Genomic DNA, 25,418 nt, shown 5'->3' with positions numbered 1-25,418 from the left:
ACATACACAACTGAATAGAACTTACACATCTCCGATTTGTTTATATCTACATTTGAGTGAGGTGGATGGGGTGAGGTGGTATTTAATAGGGTATTAATTTCATCAACACAAGACAGAACACAAGACTTCTTATGATATCATAAGAAGGAAAGTGAAAAGCCATGCAACCTCTGAAGAGACAACTAACACAACACCTATACCCCCTATTAGACTATTTTACAGGAACTTCTTTTCCACAGCTCATAAAACGGAGGAAAGGGTCCTGATAGATATTGTTAATAGAAACGTTATCCCTACAGACAAAAATCAGAGGATACAACTGACGATTTACTATAAAACCAGAAAAACGGCCAGCCTACTCATGAGAAACTCTCCAGACACAAAACAGAACGCTTTAAAAGAGACTAACGTCGTCTATGCCTTCAAATGCCCACTTGGGGACTGTAAGCTCCAAAAAACCCAGTATATAGGCAAGACAACAACATCTCTTTCTAGGCGTTTAACGATGCATAAGCAACAGGGCTCCATTAAGGAACATATAATCTCTTCCCATAACCAAACCATCGCCAGAGAAATCCTAGTAAACAACACAGAAATCATCGATAGATACAGCGATAGCAGGCGGCTTGACGTTTGCGAGGCACTACACATCAAGAAGTCAACACCAGCAATCAACAGCCAATTATTGCACAACTATATTCTACCCACCTCAAGACTCCGCTCCAATATAGAAGCATCAAGAAATATGGACCAATAGGCTTTCTACAAACACTTCTATTCAATACCCATTGTTTCTGTTCTGTCTTGTGTTGATACTTTTAATACCCTATTAATATCCCCTCCTGTTCTGTCTTGTGTTAATGCCACATCACCCTTCCCACCTCACTCAAATGTAGATATAATATCAGAGAGACGTAAGTTCTAATCAGTTGTGTATTTGTGAAGTCTTTGAAAATGTAATAAGTTTTACGAAACGCGCCCGTGTCGCGTCAGACTAGAAATAAAAATGAATTTTGGAGAAGTGATTTTTTATTTACCTCCAACAGTGAAGCGTAATGTACGAAAGATTGAGAAAATTCGTGTTAGAATTATTAATCTTACTTTTTCGGTCATATTTAATAATATATGTCTACAGGAAAGACTGCTACCAAAATATACTAATATACAGTGGAACCTCTATTAACGAGTTTAATCCGTTCTGGCACCGAGCTCGTTACCTGGAAAACTCGTCTTTGGAAACAAATTTCCCCATTTAAAATAAAGGAAATAAATTTAATCCGTTCCACTCCCAAAAACATCCATACTTGTATGACATTTTTTAATGTCAATATAATACTGCACATGTAATTATAAATGTTTTGTTTTACTGTTTTAACATTTACTTTACCTTATGAAGAGTCGTTGCTGGCTTGAGGGAGACGATGGGGAGGTGGGAAGGAGGAGAGGGGTTATGGTGTGGAAGGAGAATCCACCTCTGAGTCAGGTGGGCTCTCTCTTCTTGGGATTTTCACCCCACTGGGACCGGGTTGTGGTTCACTATCACTGGCTCTTCTTTTCTCTACTTTCGGAAAGAACTTTTCTATTGACAATTGCTTTTGTCTTTGTTTTAGGATGTCCCTAAAACGAAACAGTAAATTGTCATTAAACATGTTCACACATCGGGTTGTCACTGCTTGATCAGGGTGATGTTTTTCTAAGAATGCGGTCACCTTTTCAAACATTCCTAGCACTTCCCTGATCTCACTTGAAGAGGCAGCAGCATCCTCCCATACCTCCTCCTCCCCTGATGAGAACTCTTGTGCCTCCTCTTGATTAATCTCCTTCTGAAGTTCCAGGAGTTCCTCAGTGGTCAGTTCCTCACTGTGCTCCTCCACTAACTCCTGCACATCAGCAGCATCCAACTCCAGACCCAAAGTTTGCCCCAGAGCAACAATATCATCCACTAGATGCACTTCTGGGTCTTCCACAGGTGCAGATGCAGATGCAGGACCGAAACCTTCAAAGTCTCGCTCAGGGACACCCTCAGGCCACAGGTTACGCCAAGCAGAGTTAAGGGCCCTCCTTGTCACTCCTTCCCAGGCCTTATCGATCAAACGTAAGGCACCCAGGATATTAAAGTGGTTCTTCCAGAATTCTTTGAGGGTCAGCCCTGTATTGTCGGTCACATCAACACACCTCTCCAACAAGGCCTTCATGTAGAGTTTCTTAAAGTTTGCAATGACTTTCTGGTCCATAGGTTGGAGGAGTGGAGTGGTATTGGGAGGAAGGAACTTGATGGTGATGAACTGATTTTCAGGATACAATTTATCTCGCATCTGTGGAGGATGTGCAGGAGCATTATCAAGCACAAGCAAGGCCTTGAGTGGCAACTGTTTCTCTTCAAGATATTTCCTCACTGAGGGGCCAAAAACATCATTGATCCATTCAGTTGAAGAATATCCGCGTGACCCAGGATTTCTTATTGGACCTCCACATCACATTCAGTCGCGCCTTATACACTTTACATGCCTTGAACACGCGTGGATTTTCTGAGTGGTAGACCAGCAGCGGCTTGACCTTGCAATCGCCACTTGCATTGGCGCAGAGGACGAGAGTAAGCCGATCCTTCATCGGTTTGTGGCCAGGCAAAGATTGTTCCTCCTGTGTGATGTAGGTCCTCTTCGTCATTTTCTTCCAAAACAGGCCAGTCTCGTCACAATTAAAAACTTGTTGGGGCAAGAACTCCTTTTCAGCAACAAATTCCTGGAACTCTGGTACAAATTTCTCAGCAGCAGCTTTATCAGAGCTGGCAGCCTCCCCATGTCGAACAACACTGTGGATACCGCTTCTCTTCCTAAATTTCTCAAACCATCCACGGCTTGCCTTAAATATATCCTCCTCTTCAGACGACGCACCTGGTGTCTTCCTGACAAGGTCCACATACAACTTCTTGGCCTTTGCACAGACAAGAGCTTCAGAGACACTATCGCCATGCAATTGCCTTTCATTCATCCAGACTAGCAGTAGCTTTTCAACCTCTTCTAGGATTTGTGGACGTTTCTTGTTAACCTTGGTAACTCCTTTAGCCACCTCAAGCGTCTTAAATTGTTCCTTCCTCTTCAGAATGGTACAAATCGTTGATGAGGTCCTGCCATACTCCCTGACGAGATCAACCACACGCACACCACGCTCGTGCTTTGCTATTATTTCCTTCTTCACTTCAACAGTAATTGTTGCTTTCTTCCCCTTGCCAACACTGTCTTTAGCAACCAGCTTCTTTGGCGACATCGTGCGTTACAAATTGCAGTCACCAAACCACAAAAACACAGAGAAAAGCGCAAATAAATCCAGAGGGATGCTTGTCGTGTGAGATACAACAACAACACTGGCGTCGGAGGCGTCCGAGAATTTGCGAGAACCCGCGAGACGCTAGGAAGCGCCATGTGGTTTCACTCGTTAATAGAGACGAGCTCGTCAATAGAGACAAATTTGCTGCGAGTGGCTTGTTCGTTACTGGAAAAACTCGTTAATAGAGCCACTCGTTAATAGAGGTTCCACTGTATATATATATATATATATATATATATATATATATATATATATATATATATATATATATATATATATATCTATATATATATATATATATATATATATATATCTATATATATATATATATATATATATATATATCTATATATATATATATATATATATATATATAGATATATATATATATATATATATATATATATATATATATATATATATATATATATATATGTCGTACCTAGTAGCCAGAACGCACTTCTCAGCCTACTATGCAAGGCCCGATTTGCCTAATAAGCCAAGTTTTCCTGAATTAATATATTTTCTCTAATTGTTTTCTTATGAAATGATAAAGCTACCCATTTCATTATGTATGAGGTCAATTTTTTTTATTGGAGTTAAAATTAACGTAGATATATGACCGAACCTAACCAACCCTACCTAACCTAACCTAACCTATCTTTATAGGTTAGGTTAGGTTAGGAAGCCGAAAAAGTTAGGTTAGGTTAGGTAGGTTAGGTAGTCGAAAAACAATTAATTCATGAAAACTTGGCTTATTAGGCAAATCGGGCCTTGCATAGTAGGCTGAGAAGTGCGTTATATATATATATATATATATATATATATATATATATATATATATATATATATATATATATATATATATATGTATATATATATATATACATATATATATATATATATATATATATATATATATATATACAGATATATATATATATAGATATATTATATATATATATATATATATATAGATTATATATATATATAGATATTTTATTAAATATGACCGAAAAAGTAAGATTAATAATTCTAACACGAATTTTCTCAATCTTTCGTACATTATGCTTCACTGTTGGAGGTAAATCAAAAATCACTTCTCCAAAATTCATTTTTATTTCTAGTCTGACGCGACACGGGCGCGTTTCGTAAAACTTATTACATTTTCAAAGACTTCACAAATACACAACTGATTAGAACTTGCATTTCCCTGATTTTATATCTACATTTGAGTGAGGTGGGAAGGGTGATGTGGCATTACATTTGAGTGAGGTGGGAAGGATGATGTGGCATTAGAGGATATTAATAGGGTATTAAAAGTATCAACACAAGACAGAACACGAAACAATGGGTATTGAATAGAAGTGTTTGTAGAAAGCCTATTGGTCCATATTTCTTGATGCTTCTATATTGGAGCGGAGTCTTGAGGTGGGTAGAATATAGTTGTGCAATAATTGGCTGTTGATTGCTGGTGTTGACTTCTTGATGTGTAGTGCCTCGCAAACGTCAAGCCGCCTGCTATCGCTGTATCTATCGATGATTTCTGTGTTGTTTACTAGGATTTCTCTGGCGATGGTTTGGTTATGGGAAGAGATTATATGTTCCTTAATGGAGCCCTGTTGCTTATGCATCGTTAAACGCCTAGAAAGAGATGTTGTTGTCTTGCCTATATACTGGGTTTTTTGGAGCTTACAGTCCCCAAGTGGGCATTTGAAGGCATAGACGACGTTAGTCTCTTTTAAAGCGTTCTGTTTTGTGTCTGGAGAGTTTCTCATGAGTAGGCTGGCCGTTTTTCTGGTTTTATAGTAAATCGTCAGTTGTATCCTCTGATTTTTGTCTGTAGGGATAACGTTTCTATTAACAATATCTTTCAGGACCCTTTCCTCTGTTTTATGAGCTGTGGAAAAGAAGTTCCTGTAAAATAGTCTAATAGGGGGTATAGGTGTTGTGTTAGTTGTCTCTTCGGAGGTTGCATGGCTTTTCACTTTCCTTCTTATGATGTCTTCGATGAAACCATTGGAGAAGCCGTTATTGACTAGAACCTGCCTTACCCTACAGAGTTCTTCGTCGACTTGCTTCCATTCTGAGCTGTGGCTGAGAGCACGGTCGACGTATGCGTTAACAACACTCCTCTTGTACCTGTCAGGGCAGTCGCTGTTGGCATTTAGGCACATTCCTATGTTTGTTTCCTTTGTGTAGACTGCAGTGTGGAAACCTCCGCCCTTTTCCATGACTGTTACATCTAGAAAAGGCAGCTTCCCATCCTTTTCCGTCTCGTAAGTGAAACGCAGCACGGAACTCTGCTCAAATGCCTCCTTCAGCTCCTGCAGATGTCTGACATCAGGTACCTGTGTAAAAATGTCAACATACCTGCAGTATATGGCCGGTTTCAAGTTCATGTCGACTAAGACTTTTTGCTCGATGGTACCCATGTAGAAGTTTGCAAACAGGACACCTAGGGGAGAACCCATAGCGACCCCATCTACTTGCTTATACATATGCCCATCCGGGCTCAAGAAGGGTGCCTCTTTAGTACAAGCTTGGAGTAGTTTCCTCAGAATACTTTCTGGCATGTCAAGAGGAGTACAGGCTGGATCACGATACACTCTGTCGGCTATCATTCCGATTGTCTCGTCCACAGGTACGTTGGTAAACAGCGATTCTACGTCCAACGAGGCTCTTATCCCTGTGGCCCGTGCGCCCCGCAGTAAGTCCACAAATTCCTTTGGAGACTTCAGGCTGAAGGCGCAAGGAACATAAGGAGTCAGCAGGCCGTTGAGTCGCTTTGCCAATCTGTACGTGGGTGTGGGTATCTGGCTAATGATTGGCCGAAGTGGGTTTCCAGGCTTGTGCGTCTTGACATTTCCATACGCATATCCAGGTTTATATTCCCCAATGATCTTTGGCAGGTGGAGTCCGGATTTCTTGGCGTTCACAGTTTCGATCAGTTTGTTGACCTTTGCTTTTAATTCGGCTGTAGTGTCCTTCGTTACCCTTTGGAACTTAGTTTGGTCAGAGAGTATGATGTTCATTTTCGCCAGATATTCGTCTTTTTTAAGAATGACATATATTGGCGACTTGTCACCTCTCCTGACAACTATCTCCTTGTTCTCACGAAAGTATTCTGAGGAAACTACTCCAAGCTTGTACTAAAGAGGCACCCTTCTTGAGCCCGGATGGGCATATGTATAAGCAAGTAGATGGGGTCGCTATGGGTTCTCCCCTAGGTGTCCTGTTTGCAAACTTCTACATGGGTACCATCGAGCAAAAAGTCTTAGTCGACATGAACTTGAAACCGGCCATATACTGCAGGTATGTTGACGACATTTTTACACAGGTACCTGATGTCAGACATCTGCAGGAGCTGAAGGAGGCATTTGAGCAGAGTTCCGTGCTGCGTTTCACTTACGAGACGGAAAAGGATGGGAAGCTGCCTTTTCTAGATGTAACAGTCATGGAAAAGGGCGGAGGTTTCCACACTGCAGTCTACACAAAGGAAACAAACATAGGAATGTGCCTAAATGCCAACAGCGACTGCCCTGACAGGTACAAGAGGAGTGTTGTTAACGCATACGTCGACCGTGCTCTCAGCCACAGCTCAGAATGGAAGCAAGTCGACGAAGAACTCTGTAGGGTAAGGCAGGTTCTAGTCAATAACGGCTTCTCCAATGGTTTCATCGAAGACATCATAAGAAGGAAAGTGAAAAGCCATGCAACCTCCGAAGAGACAACTAACACAACACCTATACCCCCTATTAGACTATTTTACAGGAACTTCTTTTCCACAGCTCATAAAACAGAGGAAAGGGTCCTGAAAGATATTGTTAATAGAAACGTTATCCCTACAGACAAAAATCAGAGGATACAACTGACGATTTACTATAAAACCAGAAAAACGGCCAGCCTACTCATGAGAAACTCTCCAGACACGAAACAGAACGCTTTAAAAGAGACTAACGTCGTCTATGCCTTCAAATGCCCACTTGGGGACTGTAAGCTCCAAAAAACCCAGTATATAGGCAAGACAACAACATCTCTTTCTAGGCGTTTAACGATGCATAAACAACAGGGCTCCATTAAGGAACATATAATCTCTTCCCATAACCAAACCATCGCCAGAGAAATCCTAGTAAACAACACAGAAATCATCGATAGATACAGCGATAGCAGGCGGCTTGACGTTTGCGAGGCACTACACATCAAGAAGTCAACACCAGCAATCAACAGCCAATTATTGCACAACTATATTCTACCCACCTCAAGACTCCGCTCCAATATAGAAGCATCAAGAAATATGGACCAATAGGCTTTCTACAAACACTTCTATTCAATATCCATTGTTTCGTGTTCTGTCTTGTGTTGATACTTTTAATACCCTATTAATATCCTCTAATGCCACATCATCCTTCCCACCTCACTCAAATGTAATGCCACATCACCCTTCCCACCTCACTCAAATGTAGATATAAAATCAGGGAAATGCAAGTTCTAATCAGTTGTGTATTTGTGAAGTCTTTGAAAATGTAATAAGTTTTACGAAACGCGCCCGTGTCGCGTCAGACTAGAAATAAAAATGAATTTTGGAGAAGTGATTTTTGATTTACCTCCAACAGTGAAGCATAATGTACGAAAGATTGAGAAAATTCGTGTTAGAATTATTAATCTTACTTTTTCGGTCATATTTAATAAAATATGTCTACAGGAAAGACTGCTACCAAAATATACTAATATATAGATATATATATATATATATATATATATATAGATATATATATATATATATATATAGATATATATATATATATATATATATATATATATAGATATATATACATATATATATATATATATATATATATATATATATAGATATATATATATATATATATATAGATATATATATATATATATAGACATATATATATATATATATATAGACATATATATATATATAGACATATATATATATATATATATAGACATATATATATATATATATATATATATATATATATATATATATATATATATATATATATATATATATATGCCTATATATATATATATATATACAGATATATATAATCTATATATATATATATAATATATCTATATATATATCTGTATATATATATATATATATATATATATATATATATATATATATATATATGTCTATATATATATATATATATATATATATATATATATATATTATATATATATATATATATATATATATATTATATATATATATATATATATATATATATATATATATATACATACATATATATATATATATATATATATATATATATATATATATATACAGATATATATATAATCTATATATATATATATATATATATATATATATATATATATATATATATATATATAATATAGATGGCAGGTGCAAGGACAGTCATAATCTGGTCGGTGTCGGCCCATTTGACAAAGCCATTAGGTGCAATGGTCGAGCAATGTCATGTGACAGCTCGATCCTGTCACCCAGTCACTTGGCCGACACGGGCTCAGCCGGTTACCCCATCTAGTTCAGTTAAGTCACAACATCTATTATTACCAGTCACAACATTCCCCAAACTCTTCCACAAGTCAGCATAGCAACTACTTTCTCCAATTACAATCACATGGTAACACATGAGAGGAATGAGCTACGAGGAGAGGCTAGAGGAGTTGAACCTCACGTCCCTGGAAAATAGAAGAGTAAGGGGAGACATGATAATCGCCTACAAAATTCTCAAGAGAATTGGCAAGGTGGACAAAGACACTCTTCAGCACGGGTGGGACACGAACAAGGGGACACAGGTGGAAACTTAGTACCCAGATGAGCCACAGAGACGTTAGAAAGATTTTTTTCAATGTCAGAGTAGTTAATAAATGGAACGCACTAGGAAGTGATGTGGTGGAGGTTAACTCCATCTACAGTTTAAATTACAGGTATGATAGAGCCCAGTAGGCTCAGGAACCTCTACACCAGTTGATTGACGATTGAGAGGCGGGACCAAAGAGATTAAGCTCAATCACCGCAAGCACAACTAGGTGAGCACAACTAGGTGAGTACACCTATCCCCCCGATTCACCAACATATCTATCCCCTCAACCACCAACACATCTTCCCCCCAACCACCCACACATCTATCCCCCCACCAATTTCCAACTCATCTATCCCCCCAACCACCAACACATCTATCCCCCAACCACCCACCAACCACGAACACATCTATCCCCCCAACCACGAACACATCTATCCCCCAACCACCCACCAACCACGAACACATCTATCCCCCCAATCATTAACGCATCTATCATCCCCATTCACCAACATATCTATCCCATCAATAACCACGACATCTATTCCCCCAACCACCAACACATCTATCCCCCTAACCACCAACACATCTCTCCCCTAATCACCATCACATCTATCCCCCAAGCACCAGCACAGCTATCTTCCCAATCTCCAACAAATCTATCCCCCCAATCAACAACTCATCTCTAATACAGTGCACAATTAAAAACTCATTAAGATTTCAACATGGAAACAATGGAGCAGAAATAGTTGTTAAACACGTGGAACAAAATCTTACTGAAGCGACCACACGAGTCATAAATACTCATAATCTGCCCAAGTAAAACAGAACTAGCTAACACTTAGTGAGCCAGCCAGAGGCTTAGCGCCCGCGCAGGAATATCCCTGTAAAAAAACAAATCTATTCCCCAATCACCAACACATCTATTTTCCCAATCACCAACACATCTGATCAAAGAGCCAGAGCTCTACCCCCGCAAGAACAATTAGGTGAGTACATCTATCCCGCCCAATCACAACACATCAATCCCGCCCAATCACAACACATCAATCCCGCCCAATCACCAACACATCTATCCCGCCCAATCACAAACACATCTATCCCCCCAACCACCAACACATCTCTCCCCTAATCACTAACACATCTATCCCCCAATCTCCAACAAACCTCTCCCCCCAACCACCAACACATCTCTTCCCCCAATTACATACACATCTATCCCCCAATCACCAACACATATATTCTCTCCGACCACCAACACATCCCCCCCTAACACAAACGCATCTATCCCCCCCTAACACAAACGCATCTATCCCCCCTAACACAAACGCATCTATCCCCCCTAACACAAACGCATCTATCCCCCCCTAACACAAACGCATCTATCCCCCCTAACACAAACGCATCTATCCCCCCTAACACAAACGCATCTATCCCCCCTAACACAAACGCATCTATCCCCCCATAACACAAACGCATCTATCCCCCCCTAACAAAAACGCATCTATCCCCCCCTAACAAAAACGCATCTATCCCCCCTAACACAAACGCATCTATCCCCCCTAACACAAACGCATCTATCCCCCCTAACACAAACGCATCTACCCCCCCTAACACAAACGCATCTATCCCCCTCCAACCACCAACACATCTATCCCCCTCCGACCACCAACACATCTATCCCCCTCCAACCACCAACACATCTATCCCCCTCCAACCACCAACACATCTATCCCCCTCCAACCAACAACACATCTATCCCCCTCCAACCAACAGCACATCTATCCCCCCCTCCAACCACCAACACATCTATCCCCCCTCCAACCACCAACACATCTATCCCCCCTCCAACCACCAACACATCTATCCCCCCTCCAACCACCAACACATCTATCCCCCTCCAACCACCAACACATCTATCCCCCTCCAACCACCAACACATCTATCCCCCTCCAACCACCAACACATCTATCCCCCTCCAACCACCAACACATCTATCCCCCTCCAACCACCAACACATCTATCCCCCTCCAACCACCAACACATCTATCCCCCTCCAACCACCAACACATCTATCCCCCTCCAACCACCAACACATCTATCCCCCTCCAACCACCAACACATCTATCCCCCTCCAACACATCTATCCCCCCAACCACCAACACATCTATCCCCCCCCCAACCACCAACACATCTATCCCCCCCCCAACCACCAACACATCTATCCCCCCCCCAACCACCAACACATCTATTCCCTCCCCCCAACCAACAACGCATCTATTCCCCCCCCCCCACCACCAACACATCTATCCTCCCCCCAACCACCAACACATCTATTTCCCCCCCCCAACGAACAACGCATCTATTCCCCCCCCCAACCACCAACGCATCTATCCCCCCCCAACCACCAACGCATCTATCCCCCCCAAACCACCAACACATCTATCACCCCCCCCCCAACCACCAACACATCTATCCCCCCTAACCACCAACACATCTATCCCCCTCTAACCACCAACACATCTATCCCCCTCTAACCACCAACACATCTATCACCCCCAACCACCAACATATCTGTCCCCCCCCAACCACCAACATATCTATCCCCCCCAACCACCAACATATCTATCCCCCCCCAGCCACCAACACATCTATTCCCCCCCCCCAACCACCAACACATCTATCCCCCTCAACCACCAACACATCTATCCCCCCCCCAACCACCAACACATCTATCCCCCCTCCAACCCCCAACACATCTATCCCCCCCCAACCCCCAACACATCTATCCCCCCAAACCACCAACACATCTATCCCCCCTAACCTTCAACACATCTATCCCCCCTAACCTTTAACACATCTATCCCCCCTAACCTTCAACACATCTATCCCACCTAACCTTCAACACATCTATCCCCCCATTCACCAACACATCTATCCCCGCAATCACCAACACATCTATACCCCCCATCCACAAACACATCTATACCCCCCCCCCCAACCACAAACACATCTATACCCCCCCCCCAACCACAAACACATCTATTCCTCCAATCACTATCACATCTATCCTCCCAATACACCAACACATTTATCTCAACAACCAACTACATATCTATCCCCCCCAACCACCTACACATCTATCCCCCTCCAACCACCTACACATCTATCCCCCTCCAACCACCTACACATCTATCCCCCTCCAACCACCTACACATCTATCCTCCTCCAACCACCTACACATCTATCCCCCTCCAACCACCTACACATCTATCCCCCTCCAACCACCGACACAACTATCCCCCTCCAACCACCTACAGATCTATCCCTCTCCAACCACCTACACATCTATCCCCCTCCAACCACCTACACATCTATCCCCCTCCAACCACCTACACATCTATCCCCCCCCCAACCACCTACACATCTATCCCCCCCCCCAACCACCTACACATCGATCCCCCACAACCACCTACACATCGATCCCCCCCAACCACCTACACATCTATCCCCCCCCCAACCACCTACACATCTGTCCCCCCAATCACCAACACATCTATCCCCCCATAACCATTAACACATCTATCCCCCCCAACCACCAACATACCTTTCCCCCCAATCACCAACACATCTATCCCCCCTAGCCATCAACACATCTATCCCCCCATTCACCAACACATCTATCCCCGCAATCACCAACACATCTATACCCCCCGTCCACAAACACATCTATACCCCCAACCACCAAAACATCTATTCCTCCAATCACTATCACATCTATCCTCCCAATACACCAACACATTTATCTCAACAACCACCTACACATCTATCCCCCCCCAACCACCTACACATCTATCCCCCCCCCCCAACCACCTACACATCTATCCCCCTCCAACCACCTACACATCTATCCCCCCCCAACCACCTACACATCTATCCCCCCCAACCACCTACACATCTATCCCCCTCCAACCACCTACACATCTATCCCCCCCAACCACCTACACATCTATCCCCCCCAACCACCTACACATCTATTCCCCCCCCCAACCACCTACACATCAATCCCCTCCAACCACCTACACATCTATCCCCCTCCAACCACCTACACATCTATCCCCCCCAACCACCTACACATCTATCCCCCCCAACCACCTACACATCTATTCCCCCCCCCCAACCACCAACACATCTATCCCTCCCCCCCCTCCAACCACCTACACATCTATCCCCCCCAACCACCTACACATCTATCCCCCCCAACCACCTACACATCTATTCCCCCCCCCAACCACCTACACATCAATCCCCTCCAACCACCTACACATCTATCCCCCTCCAACCACCTACACATCTATCCCCCCCCAACCACCTACACATCTATCCCCCCCAACCACCTACACATCTATCCCCCCCCCAACCACCTACACATCTATCCCCCCCCCAACCACCTACACATCTATCCCCCCCCCAACAACCAACACATCTACCTCCCCCCCCCCCCCCAACCACCACACATCTATCCCCCAATAACTGTGAGCAGGTTTGTAATGTAGGATTATTTTACAATATAACCTTATTTAGTTGATTTTAATGCATCGTTCATCTTGAGATGGTGAATGATTCCCTCCCCCAAAGACACTCTCCATAAGGTGGCAGATATGGTAGTTTTCTTCCGAGTGCTTTTTGTTTTGTTTTTGCGGGGGGGGGGGGACAGAGGCTACATTTGCATATTTCCAGTCACGGGGCACTCTCCCTTGGTCGAGAGATTCTTCAGAAATGAGTTCCAGTGGTAGACATAGTTTATCTGTCAGTTCCTTTATGACTTTATAACTATGGATTGAATTCCATCGTTGTATAAAACCTGTAAGTTTTGAATCCTTTTAGATTGTCAGTGCTCCTCTAGATCATATAGTTCGATATGGGAATATCTCTTAAATCATTAGCTTCACTTTCTACAAACATTTGTGTGGGTATTGGGAAGTTGTTTAATCTCTCTAGTGTGAACACTTACACAGTGTCGGCTGCCCTTTAATTGTCAGATATAACGTGGTCTCACTTTTTGTTAAACGTTTAAGGGGGCTTTGTGAAACTCGGAAAACGAGTTTTACGAAAATTCGTTTTCGTAAAAGGAAAAGGAGTTTTTGTTTTACTTTTATAAAGTCATGTTAAGACTCTGCATCTATATTTTATGTTGAGAAAGTTTTCTTTCATAGCTTTTTTTTGGCACATCTGATTTTCTGGGTGGTTGAGTTTAAAGTCCTTCTGTATATCTCATAATCTATGTGGTTATTAATGGACTCTGACAAGAATCTGAAATAGAGCAGTGGCTATTCTGGCTGGTGTTGTGCCATTCGCACATTAATAAAAAATAAGTAAAATAAAGTAAATAAGGCTGCTTGTGACCTCTACTGTATGAAAGCTGCAGGTAAAACAAAGAGATAAACACCTAAAATATATAATGACAAAAATGACTTCAATAACATACAAAATAAAGCCCCTTATCAACTTGGCTAAAACACAATATTATGAAAAGAAATATAAACACAGGTGAGGTTTTACGTTAAGCAAAAGAGAGGTGCAAATGAATATATTAATATAAAAGCTGCACGAGTCTACCAACACCCAGGGGAACGAGAGTAGATGTTGCAGCTTGGAGCACGAAGAGTATTCTGAGGACTTAGCGCTAGAGAGCTCCCTATATATGGGCCAGGCAAGCATAGATGGCGCGAATGTAGTGGGTAACCATCAGCCGGCAATTAAACAAGCAGTTAGGTCGACCGGCAAGTGGCGTCCGGGCCTCTACCCAGACTGCAGGTGTGCAGGTGTCTCGAGTACTAGAGGGAGGAGGAGGAAGGTGTCTTGTCTAGACACTGAGTCGTCTGAGCACGTATTGTTGTTGTTTGTTATTCTTTATGCCGGAGCATGCAAATACCTTGGTGAATAGGCATTAAAGGGAAGAGGCAGGATCTACTGCCTAAGTAGGTTACCATAACAGCTCTCCCCCTGAAGCCTGTTTCTATCGCCTATGATGCTGCTATGGAGTGAAGAGTTGAAGTGGGAGGTTCCACCTCGTGGACTCGGGAGAATGCATCGGCTACGACGTTGTCCGAGCCTTTGATGAAGATGTTGAGATGGTGGTTCGGCAGGCACAAGGCCCAGCGAAGCAAGCACTGGTTGGAGAACTGGGTCTGGTGTAGGAACCGAAAGAGATTGTTATACGAGAAGATGTTGATGTGGTGCTGCAAGAGCCAGGAAAGTACGAATCGGTTGGAGAACTGCATGGACCGAAGGGGATTGTGGTCCGAAGAGATTTTGATGAGATTGTAAACATGTAGATTGGATGGTTCATTGTGATGCACGCTGGGTAGGATGTTGAGTGGCTCCTTTATGACGGTAGTACCTGGAGGTCAGGATCCCATCTCGTTGTGGTGTCATGGCATTCCTAACGCCAGTGTTGCTGGTGTTAGCATGGAAGACGAAAGGTTTCCCAACACCTGGCGAGGCGAGAATGGAATAAGTACAAAATAATGGTTTAAGCCTTTAAAATAAAATAGTGTGATGTGGTTTTAACGTATTTTAGCAAAAGGCTGGTCAAGTTGTCGATAGATGCACGCTTATTTGGATTTGGTTCCTAGGTAGGAAGATCTTTCCTGGTGTCGGAAAAGATCAAGGAGTTAGAACCACTGCAGTCAGGAGAAGCATAACAAGAAGGGCTAGACAGTACCTGGAAGATGTTGATTGTCTCAGACAGGTCGTTGGAGGGAATGGTGTCACAACTGCTCTGACTCTCCTGGGGATGTCTGCACTCCGGGCACTGTTTCACGAGGTGCTACGTTACTTGCTTTGCTACGTTACTTGCTTTGCTACGTTACTTGCTACGTTGCTAACAACGTTAGCAACCGTACTATTCTTGACGGGAACTGCTGTAGGGAACCTAGTGGTAGAACACAGGATATTACTGATATGTAAGTTACCTGAGCTCCGACCTTGCTCCTCCTTTGGCCTCTCTAACAACTCTCCTCGGCTCCCCTCCCTCCCTCTGTGGTTGGGTCGAGCTCCAAGCCCCCGGTGGTGACTACCTCGTCCCCTGGCACGGATCGGTCTCTAGTTGTGACTACTGCGCCTTTTAACCCCTCTCTCTCTGGGGGTTCTCAACGCCGTCCTCGACACGGCCGCACTCGCTCGATTCCTTCCCGTTCTGATGCCTATCAAGCCTTACCTGGTTACCTGGTTGATGGGGGTCTGGGAGTTCTTCTACTCCCTAAGCCCGGCCCGAGGCCAGGCTCGACTTGTGAGAGTTTGGTCCACCAGGCTGTTGCTTGGAGCAGCCCGCAGGCCCACATACCCACCACAGCTCGGTTGGTCCGGCACTCCTTGGAGGAATAAATCTAGTTTCCTCTTGAAAATGTCCACGGTTGTTCCGGCAATATTTCTTATGCTTGCTGGAAGGACGTTGAACAACCGCGCACCTCTGATGTTTATACAGTGTTCTCTGATTGTGCCTATGGCACCTCTGCTCTTCACTGGTTCTATTCTACATTTTCTTCCATGTCGTTCACTCCAGTACGTTGTTATTTTACTGTGTAGATTTGGTACTTGGCCCTCCAGTATCTTCCAGGTGTATATTATTTGATATCTCTCTCGTCTTCTTTCTAGTGAGTACATTCCTTGTTTGGTCCCGCTTCATGGTCCAAAAACTTTGATCACCTCCCTCTTGATTCGGCGCCTCCTGACGATTTCTCCCTTCATAGGCACTTTGTTGATTCCGTAGATGCCTCCATCACCTTCAACCCCACCCGTCTCGGTACACGTGTCGTTGCTGCTCCTTCTCAGGATGTGGCCTCCCGCTTGGCTGCTTTATCCTGCCTTGGCGAGATCCCTGTTCGGGTCTCCAAGAACGCTCGGTTGAATGCCAGTGTTGGCACTATTCTTCTTCCGCCCCATGTTGCAACCGGTGTTCGGAATCTGCAGGATTGCCACGATGATATTCAGCATATCCTTGAGGCCTAGGGCCATTATGTCCTCCAGGTAGACACGTTTACTCGTCCCCCTCGTGATCGTCGCCGTCAGCACTTTCCGGTTGTGAAGATTACTTTTGATGGTAGGACCCTTCCGCCCTCTGTCATTCTTGCTAGTGGCAGGTGCTCTGTCCAGGAGTACATTCCTTCTCCTAGGCTCTGTAACAAGTCTGGAGGTTTGGGCATGGTGCTCTCCGCTGCTCTGGGACTGTCTCTCTCTGGCCTTTGTGTGGGGGCGAAGGTCACTCTTAAGTTGGAGTGCACTTCTCCCCAGGCTCACTGCCTCAATTGCGGTGAGGCCCATCCTACCTTCTCCCGTGCGTGTATCCATTACAAGCTTGAGGTAGCCGTCCTCACCTTGAAGGACCGGGAGCATTTATCTTTTCCTGAGGCGAGGCGCCAGGTTCACTGGCTCCCGCCTTATGCTAACATCTCTTATGCTCACGTGTTGCGCTCTTTCTCTCCTCGTACTTTCCACCTTCCTCAGACTCACAACCGTTTCCGGGCCTTGGACCCTGATACGCCCACGTCCCACTCATCTGTTCCTTTGAGTACTGTCCCGAAGGGTCCCCCTCCTGGTCCTCTGTCAGGGGTTCCCCTTCTTTCTACCCGGTCTGTCATGTCTCCTGTGTCTTCTTCCTCGTCTCCCTCCGATCCTCCATCCCATCTTTCTCCTCTGTCTATTGACTCTCCCCGCCACCTGTCAGTGTGGGCTGATGTCCATCACTCTCCTAACGGTCGTCGTGTGTGCTCTCGTTCAGCTCCTCCTTTTGAGACGCTGGAATCCGTTGCCCAGTACGTAGTTGCTGGGAAACCTGTCTCTTTAAGTCAAAAGCGTAATCCTGGCTCCTCTCCTTCCTCCTCCCCGGTGGGTAAGAAGGCTTCGCTTTCTTCCTCGGCCCCTACTTCTGACTTTATCACTCCTTCCCTTCCCATTTCGGTGGTTGCACCCCCTGTTCCTGCTATGGAGGTTTCTTTGGCCCCCGCTTCCCTCTCGATTGCTGCCCTTGCTGAGGTGCGCTCCCCTCTTTCTACTCACCCTCTTCCTGCTGCTGTCTGTGACTGCTCCTCTCAGTTGCCTCCTCCTCCCAGACCCCGCCCATGCACCTCTTTGTTCTCCCGCTTCCTTCCCTCCGTCTTTGCTCAGTTTACCCATGCCCCCTAACCCAGACTTTGCTGACCCTGATCTTCTTTAACGTGCTATGTTGCTCTATCGCCTTTGTTTCTTCCTTGTTCTCTGTTGTTGTCCTTTCTCTTCTCGTCGATGCCTATTCTTAAATGGAACGTTCGGGGTTATTATACCAATTTCCTTGAACTCCAACTAATGATTTCGCGGTTTTTGCCCCTTTGTGTCTGTCTCCAGGAGCCGATGCTTGGCGCTCATCCTGGTCGCTTTCGTGGCTATTCCTTTCTCTCCCTCTCCCCCACCCCCCAACTGTTGCTGGGGCTCCTAACTCTTCTGCTCTTTTGATTCGCTCTGATGTTCCCTTTGTCCCCTTACTTTTTCCTTCGCTCTCCATTGTTCTGCTGCTCGTATCTTTGTGGGGAAATGGTACACCGTTTGTTCCATTTATATCCCCTCGAGTGTTTTGCTTTCTCTTCCTGATCTGAAACACCTACTTGACTCCTTGCCAGAGTTTGTGCTCCTGCTGGGTGACTTCAATTGTCGTCATTCCCTTTAGAGTGATGTTCTGACAAACATCCGAGGTCGCCTTCTTGAGCCGTTTATCCTCTATTCTTCCCTGTCTCTTCTGAATTCTGGTGAGCCCACGCATTTGGATTCTCGGACTAGCACCCTTTCCTGTCTTAAACTTTCTCTTTGCTTGTCTTCTGTGTGTTCTGTGACTTAGATTTCACGTGGCAGGTTCTTGATGACGTCCATGGCAGTGACCATTTCCCCATCCTTGTTACCTTTTTCTCTTTTCACCCTCCCCTCTCCTTCTCTAGGTGGCAGTTTACTAAAGCGGACTGGAACCTATTTACCCTCAGTGCTGCTCTCTCTGACCTCTCCCTTCTGCCTCTCCCTCGCTCTCTCCTCCTTTTTTATGACACTGTCTTCGACGCTGCCCTCCGCTCTATTCCTCGCTCTTCCTCTCGGGGTCCACGGAAGTGCGTTCCCTGGTGGAATGCAGACTGTGCTTGGGCTGTCCGCTGTAAGCGTGCAGCCTGGAAGAGAGACCGCCGTCGGCAGACGACCGATTCTTTTCTTTCGGAAGGCGAGTGCGGTGGCCTGTAGGGCCCTCCATATGGCTAAACGTGAATGTTGGGCATCTTATGTCTCCACTATTTCGTCCGAAACTCCTATGCCACAGATCTGGAAGCATATCCGCAATATAGCGGGTAAGTTCGTTCCCGATGTTTCACCGGTCCTTCACCTCCGTAGTACTCTTGTGGCAGACCCGTTGCAGGTTGCTACCGAACTGGGTTCCCACTTTTCTTCTGTTAGCTTTGGTCTTCATCTTCCCCAATCTCTCCTTCTTCGTAAACCTGTCCTTGAACCACATTCTTTAGATTTCTGCACTCGTCTTCGACTTCCCTATAACGATCCCCCCTCTCTCTCTCTCTGAACTTCGTTCTGCCCTGGCCCTCTGTGGTTCTACAGCGCGGGCTCCGATGGCATTCATTGAGATGCTTCGCCATCTCCCTCCGTGCACGTCTCAGTATTTACTGAGTCTGTATAATCGGATCCGGGAGTCGTCGTCAGTCCCAGAGGACTAGCTCGATGCCGTTGTCCTCCCTGTTCGCAAACAGGGTCTCTGGGAACATCCCTTAAGGACTTTTGCCCTCTTGCCCTCACAAGTTGTGTCTGCAAACTCTTTGAATGTATGGTTAACGTTCGTCTGATGTGGTTCCTGGAACACCATCACCACCTCTCCCCTTCTCAATTTGGTATTAGCAAGTGCCGCAGCACAACAGATGTCCTGGTGAACTTGGAGGTCTATATTCGTACTGCTTTTGCTGCGAAGACCTCCGTTGTTGCCGTCCTTTTTGACCTGGAAAAGGCTTACAACACCACTTGGCGATATCATATTCTATCCCAGCTTCATTCTTTTGGCCTTCGTGGTCATCTCCCTCTCTTTCTCTGCAGCTTCCTCTCTCGTCGTTCCATTTGGGTGAGGCTTGGTACCGCTCTCTCTGCCTCTTTCAGCAATACGAAGGTGTGCCCCAGGGTAGTGTTCTGAGCACTACTCTTTTTCTGGTTGCCCTCAATGGTCTTCTTTTCTCTCTTCCTTCAGGCGTCTTCTCCGCTCTCTATGTCGATGATTTTACCCTTTGCTGTCAGGGTGATGATTCGCCTCTCCTTCAACGCCGGCTTCAACTTGCGATTGATGCTGTGTCGTCTTGGGCCACCGATCATGGCTTCAGGTTCTCTACTACTAAGAATTGTGCCATGACTTTTACTCGGAAACGGGTCGTTCTTCGTCCCTCTTTGTCTCTTTATGGTCAACCCCTTGAGTACATAGATTCAGCGAAGCATTTAGGGTTATTCTTTGACACTCGTTTGTCTTGGTCATCTCTCTTACCTTTGTGTTAAGTGCTCTAAGGCCCTTACCCTCCTTCGAGTATTGTCCCATACTTCTTGGGTAGTGGATAGGCACGCACTCCTTGCTTTACATTCATCTCTCGTCCTGTCTAAGCACGATTATGGTTGCCCTGCTTACTCGTCTGCTTCTCCTTCTACTCTTCGCTGTCTTGATGCTTTGCACCATACTCGGTTGCGCCTCAGTTCTGGTGCCTTTCGTTCGACTCCGGTCCTCAGCTTGTATGTTGACACTGGCTTCCTATCTCTTCAGGATCGCCGTGATCGCTACTGTCTTCGCTATCTTGCGCGGTCCTTACAACATCCTTCCTCTCGCCTCTGTTGTGCTTTAACATTTACCCCTCCTGCGGTTCCTGTTCCTCTTCACCACCTCCCTCTTTCTGTCCGGTTATCTCGCTTACAGGATTCTCTTTCCGTTTGTATTTCTAATATTTCTCCTCGTGTTGTTCCTTCTTTGCCCCCGTTTAGAGCCCCCTTCCGCAGTTTTGTACATCCTTGACCCGCATCCCTAAAGCTTTTACCCCTCCTACGGTTCTAAAATACCTTTTCCTAGAGCACTTTTCTTCTCACTCCCACTACATTTCCGTCTTCACCGATGGGTCTAAGTCTACGGACGGTGTTGGCTACTCTGTTGTTTTTCCTGATCACACTTGTGTCGCTTACCTCCGAAGACTAGCATCTTCACAGCGGAGCTTTACGCTATTCTCTATGCTCTTCGTCTCCTGCTCTCTCGTTGTCAATCTTCCTTTGTAGTTGTTGTTGACTCTCGTAGTGCTCTCATGGCTCTCGGGTCCTTTAATCCGGTTCATCCAGTGGTTGTCGAGATCCAGCATTGGCTGTTTCTTGTTCACAGTAAATTTAAGTCGGTTGAGTTTTGTTGGGTTCCCAACCATATTGGCATCTCTTTACATGAGTGTGTGGATGCTGCCGCCAGGGAAGCTGTACGCTCTTGTCCCATCTCTCGTAAAGGTATTCCATACTCCGACTTTTACCCGGTTATCCATTCCTCCATCCTCACCCGTTGGCAGGCTTGTTGGTCATCTGTTACTGGTAACAAACTACATTCTCTTAAAAGTTGTGTGTCTTCGTGGCCGTCCTCCTACCACAGTAACCGGCGATGGGAAACGGCTCTGGCGAGGTTGCGTATTGGTCATACTCGCTTAACTCATGGTCACTTGATGGAGCGCCGCCCTGCTCCTTATTGTCCAAACTGCATTGTCCCTCTAACAGTCGTGCATATCCTTGTTGACTGTCCTGACTTCCAGGACGAGCGTGTGTCTTGTGTTCTGACCGTCCCCCTCGGTTGCTTGTCTCTCGATACTATTCTTGGTGACTTGGATACTTTTGATATCATTCGCCTTATACGTTTTTGTTCTCATATTGGCATCCTTGGTGATATTTAGCGCCCTCTGATTATCCCGCACATTTGATGGTGTTACATAGCCTTCCCGGTTTGGTGCCTTCTTTTGATAATTACTTACTTATTGACCATAGTGTGAGAGAGGACCATGGGCCAGATGCATGATCTCTGGCCGTAGGCTGGTGGAGACTACCCGCTGGTCCACGTTAGCTTAATCGTCGTCCTCCTTTAACTTACTGGGTCTATAACGGCGGTAGAGTATATGGTGTTCCAGAAAAAACAGGGATAGTATCTGTGTCTGGGCCTGAAAGAATAAAGATGTTAGGGATTGATCTTCTCTCTTCAACTTACGGAATTCCAACAGGTTGAGATTCGGTGGGAGGCCCTGGGAATCTTGAGGGACAGCTGAAGCGCGGCTGGTTGTGGTCGAGCAACTTGGGCACGTGTCGTCACCATGACAGGCTGGGAGATGTCCTCAGAATCGTCGGTCGGTTGGACCTCCTCTGTCATTTCATAACAGGATCTTCCATGGACGAGTCACATACCTGTGGTTTGTCTCTGAAGAAGAGGTTCGTGGGTTGTTGATCTGCCAAGTCGTTGCCCAGGAGAAGTTGAACTCCTGGCATGGGGAAAGGTTTTCCCATTCGTTCACCATGAACGAATGGTGTCATTTCATAACAGGATCTTCCATGGACGAGTCACATACCTGTGGTTTGTCTCTGAAGAAGAGGTTCGTGGGTTGTTGATCTGCCAAGTCGTTGCCCAGGAGAAGTTGAACTCCTGGCATGGGGAAAGGTTTTCCCATTCGTTCACCATGAACGAATGAACAATTCAGGTGGACTCACGCGAGTGGGTATGGAGTGGTGCAGTGAGGTCGGTGATTAGGACAGTTTCTCCAATATAGGTGATGTTTGGTGCAGCTGCTTTGAGGAGTATTGATTGTAGAGCAGCTGTGTCCCTCAAGATGTTCACTTGGATCCTTCCCTCCGAATCTCTACCGCTGGTAGATTGTTCTGTGGTATAGGTGTCTGTGGAAAAATCAGAGGATGGAACATGGATATTCATTAAAAGCTTATGAGTTTTAGGAGGTGGGGGGGTTGTTAATCTCACTACTGGACTTACAATGAGGATTGGTACACTTTTCTATGGTATGCCCATATTCATTATAGTACCGGCAGTAAAGTGAGTAGTTCACATCACTAGTACTCACTTAAGCAGGACTGGACCAAGATAATTTACCAGGAGGTATGTCGGATGACAATCGATGAATTAGGCTGTAGGTGTCAGCCAACTCCGCACACATAGTAAGGTTGGTCTCTCCCTTGTCTGGAAGGTAGAGACGTATAGAAGTAGGAACACGGCAAAGGAATTCTTCTACAGGATGAGGTTTAGGAGATCTGCAAAGGTCTTGGACTTGGGCTGACTCCAGCCATTTCCTTAGATATATTTTCTTATTTTGGGCGAATTCTAGGTAAGTAGTAGCACTGGATATGTAGTCCCTAAACCTACGTCTATAACTCTCTACGGATAGGAAGTATGCATCAAGCACTGCCTGTTTCAACACATGATAATCGGTTTCTGTAGCCAGAGAACTGAGGGTCAAGGCAGCCCTACCTGTCAGATGAGACCTGAGAAGTGTAGACCACTGATCCTGAGGCCAGCTGAGTTGATCAGCTAGAGCCTCAAATAAAGTAAAGAATGCATCCACCTCAGTCTCTACAAAAGATGGCATTAACTTAATGGCTTGATAAACATTGAAACGTACCGGGAGTTTAGCTTCGGCATTCTGGCGCTGGGTGATGTGGACGGTTTTAAGGTCTAGCTCTTTACGTCGGAGCTCCAGTCTTTCTTAGTCTCGTTCACGTTGAAGTTCAACTTGTTCCTTCTGGAAGGCAGCTTGCTCCCTCTCAGGTTCACGTTGAAGTTCAAGTTTTTCCTTGAAGAGGGCAGCTTGCTCCCTCTGATGTTCACGTTCTATGTTGGCTAATTTGTTCTTCAACTTCATGGCTGCCATGGTGGTCTTGTCTGCAATTAGATGTTGTTCATGTGTCGCCGATGTGATTTGATCGTTGTCTACTCAAAAATCCAATAATATGGAGATCAGTTTTATTGGCTCCATGAGGAGGAGTAATATGGTACTCGTTAACTAGAGGCAGCAGTTCCGCCTTGGTGGCATGGACGAGTGTGACCACTTCACCCTCTGGGTCATGGCAGAACGCGGCAAGGCGGAACATTATAAATGAATTTGGGACAAGTATGATGCAGAGAATAACCTTCAATACATAACCAATATATGAAGTGTTAGATTGACAGGATGACGGGGCAACTTTAAACTAGCCTGTGTGAAATTAAAGATTATAAGGCAAGGTTACAAGAATTAAATTGAATAACTATATCTTGAATGGTGAAACAAAATGTTTCGAGGTAGTACAAGGGATGTAGGGATTTCTATATCCAGTACTGTATAAAGTACGAGGATAAGGGCAAGAGGTGTCCTACTAAGACTAGTTAATACTTAGAGAGATATCATTTTTTGTGCTCTGGAAATGAATAGTAAACTCCCTGCCTGGGTAAGTACTATGATCTCTGACCGAAGCGTAGAGGTGCGGAGAGTGTCAATACCGATGAGAACTGCTGAACGGATCCCAAACGTACAACAAAGTCCTGGATGCGAAAGGAATTAAAGTCCAGTACATGCTCCTAAGTTCGGAATGCAAAGATTGGGCAAAATAGCCTGGAGACAGACCAAATTACCAGACGAGGGGGTGATCTGCCTGAGTAAGAACATCTTCTGTAGGGAAGAGAATAAGATGGAAAACATAGGATATAGCAAAGATTATCAAACAACCAATTACGAGTATGAATTTACACATAAAACACCTACGTAATCCGAAGTCAATCTAGCAGTCATAAATTGCTACACCTGGAATGTATAAAGTATTAGGCACCAAAAAATACTCAAAAAAATTAGTTCTGAAAAAAAAAACATGTGTTAAAGCCAGGTACAATTGACACAACGTTAAGTAAAGGATCTAGGAGCATTACCAGAGCAAAACTCCTAGGATAGACCCCCACTTTAATGTGACGATAATCTGAAATAGAGCAGTGGCTATTCTGGCTGGTGGTGTGACAATCGCGCATTAATAAAAAAAGAGTAAAATAAAGTAAATAAGACTGCTTGGGACTTCTACTGTGTGAAAGCTGCAGGTAAAACAAAGAGAATAAACACTTAAAATATTTAATATAATAAAAATAACTTTAATAACATACAAAATAAAGCCCCTTATCCACTTGGCTAAAACACAATATTATGAAAAGAAATATAAATA

General features: G+C 44.7%; 2 protein-coding genes across 2 annotated transcripts in view; one reads left to right on the top strand and one right to left on the bottom strand.

The window, feature by feature from the left end:
* LOC138368649 (uncharacterized) overlaps positions 1 to 25,418 on the top strand; it is a 557,854-nt gene that overhangs the window by 36,305 nt on the left and 496,131 nt on the right. The gene's annotated exons all lie outside the window — the stretch shown is intronic.
* On the bottom strand, positions 1,540 to 3,267 carry LOC138368439 (tigger transposable element-derived protein 1-like). Its single transcript, XM_069330956.1, has 3 exons — positions 2,505 to 3,267; positions 1,710 to 2,395; positions 1,540 to 1,617 (listed from the first exon to the last, which is right to left on the bottom strand). Exons 1-3 carry the CDS (start codon positions 3,265 to 3,267, stop codon positions 1,540 to 1,542), a joined length of 1,527 nt encoding a protein of 508 aa, XP_069187057.1.

The sequence above is a fragment of the Procambarus clarkii genome, chromosome 25 (assembly GCF_040958095.1).
Source record: "Procambarus clarkii isolate CNS0578487 chromosome 25, FALCON_Pclarkii_2.0, whole genome shotgun sequence".
Taxonomy (NCBI): Eukaryota; Metazoa; Arthropoda; class Malacostraca; order Decapoda; family Cambaridae; genus Procambarus; species Procambarus clarkii.
The sequence above is the reverse complement of the archived record's forward strand: the minus strand, read 5'-3'. Positions and strand labels throughout refer to the sequence as shown.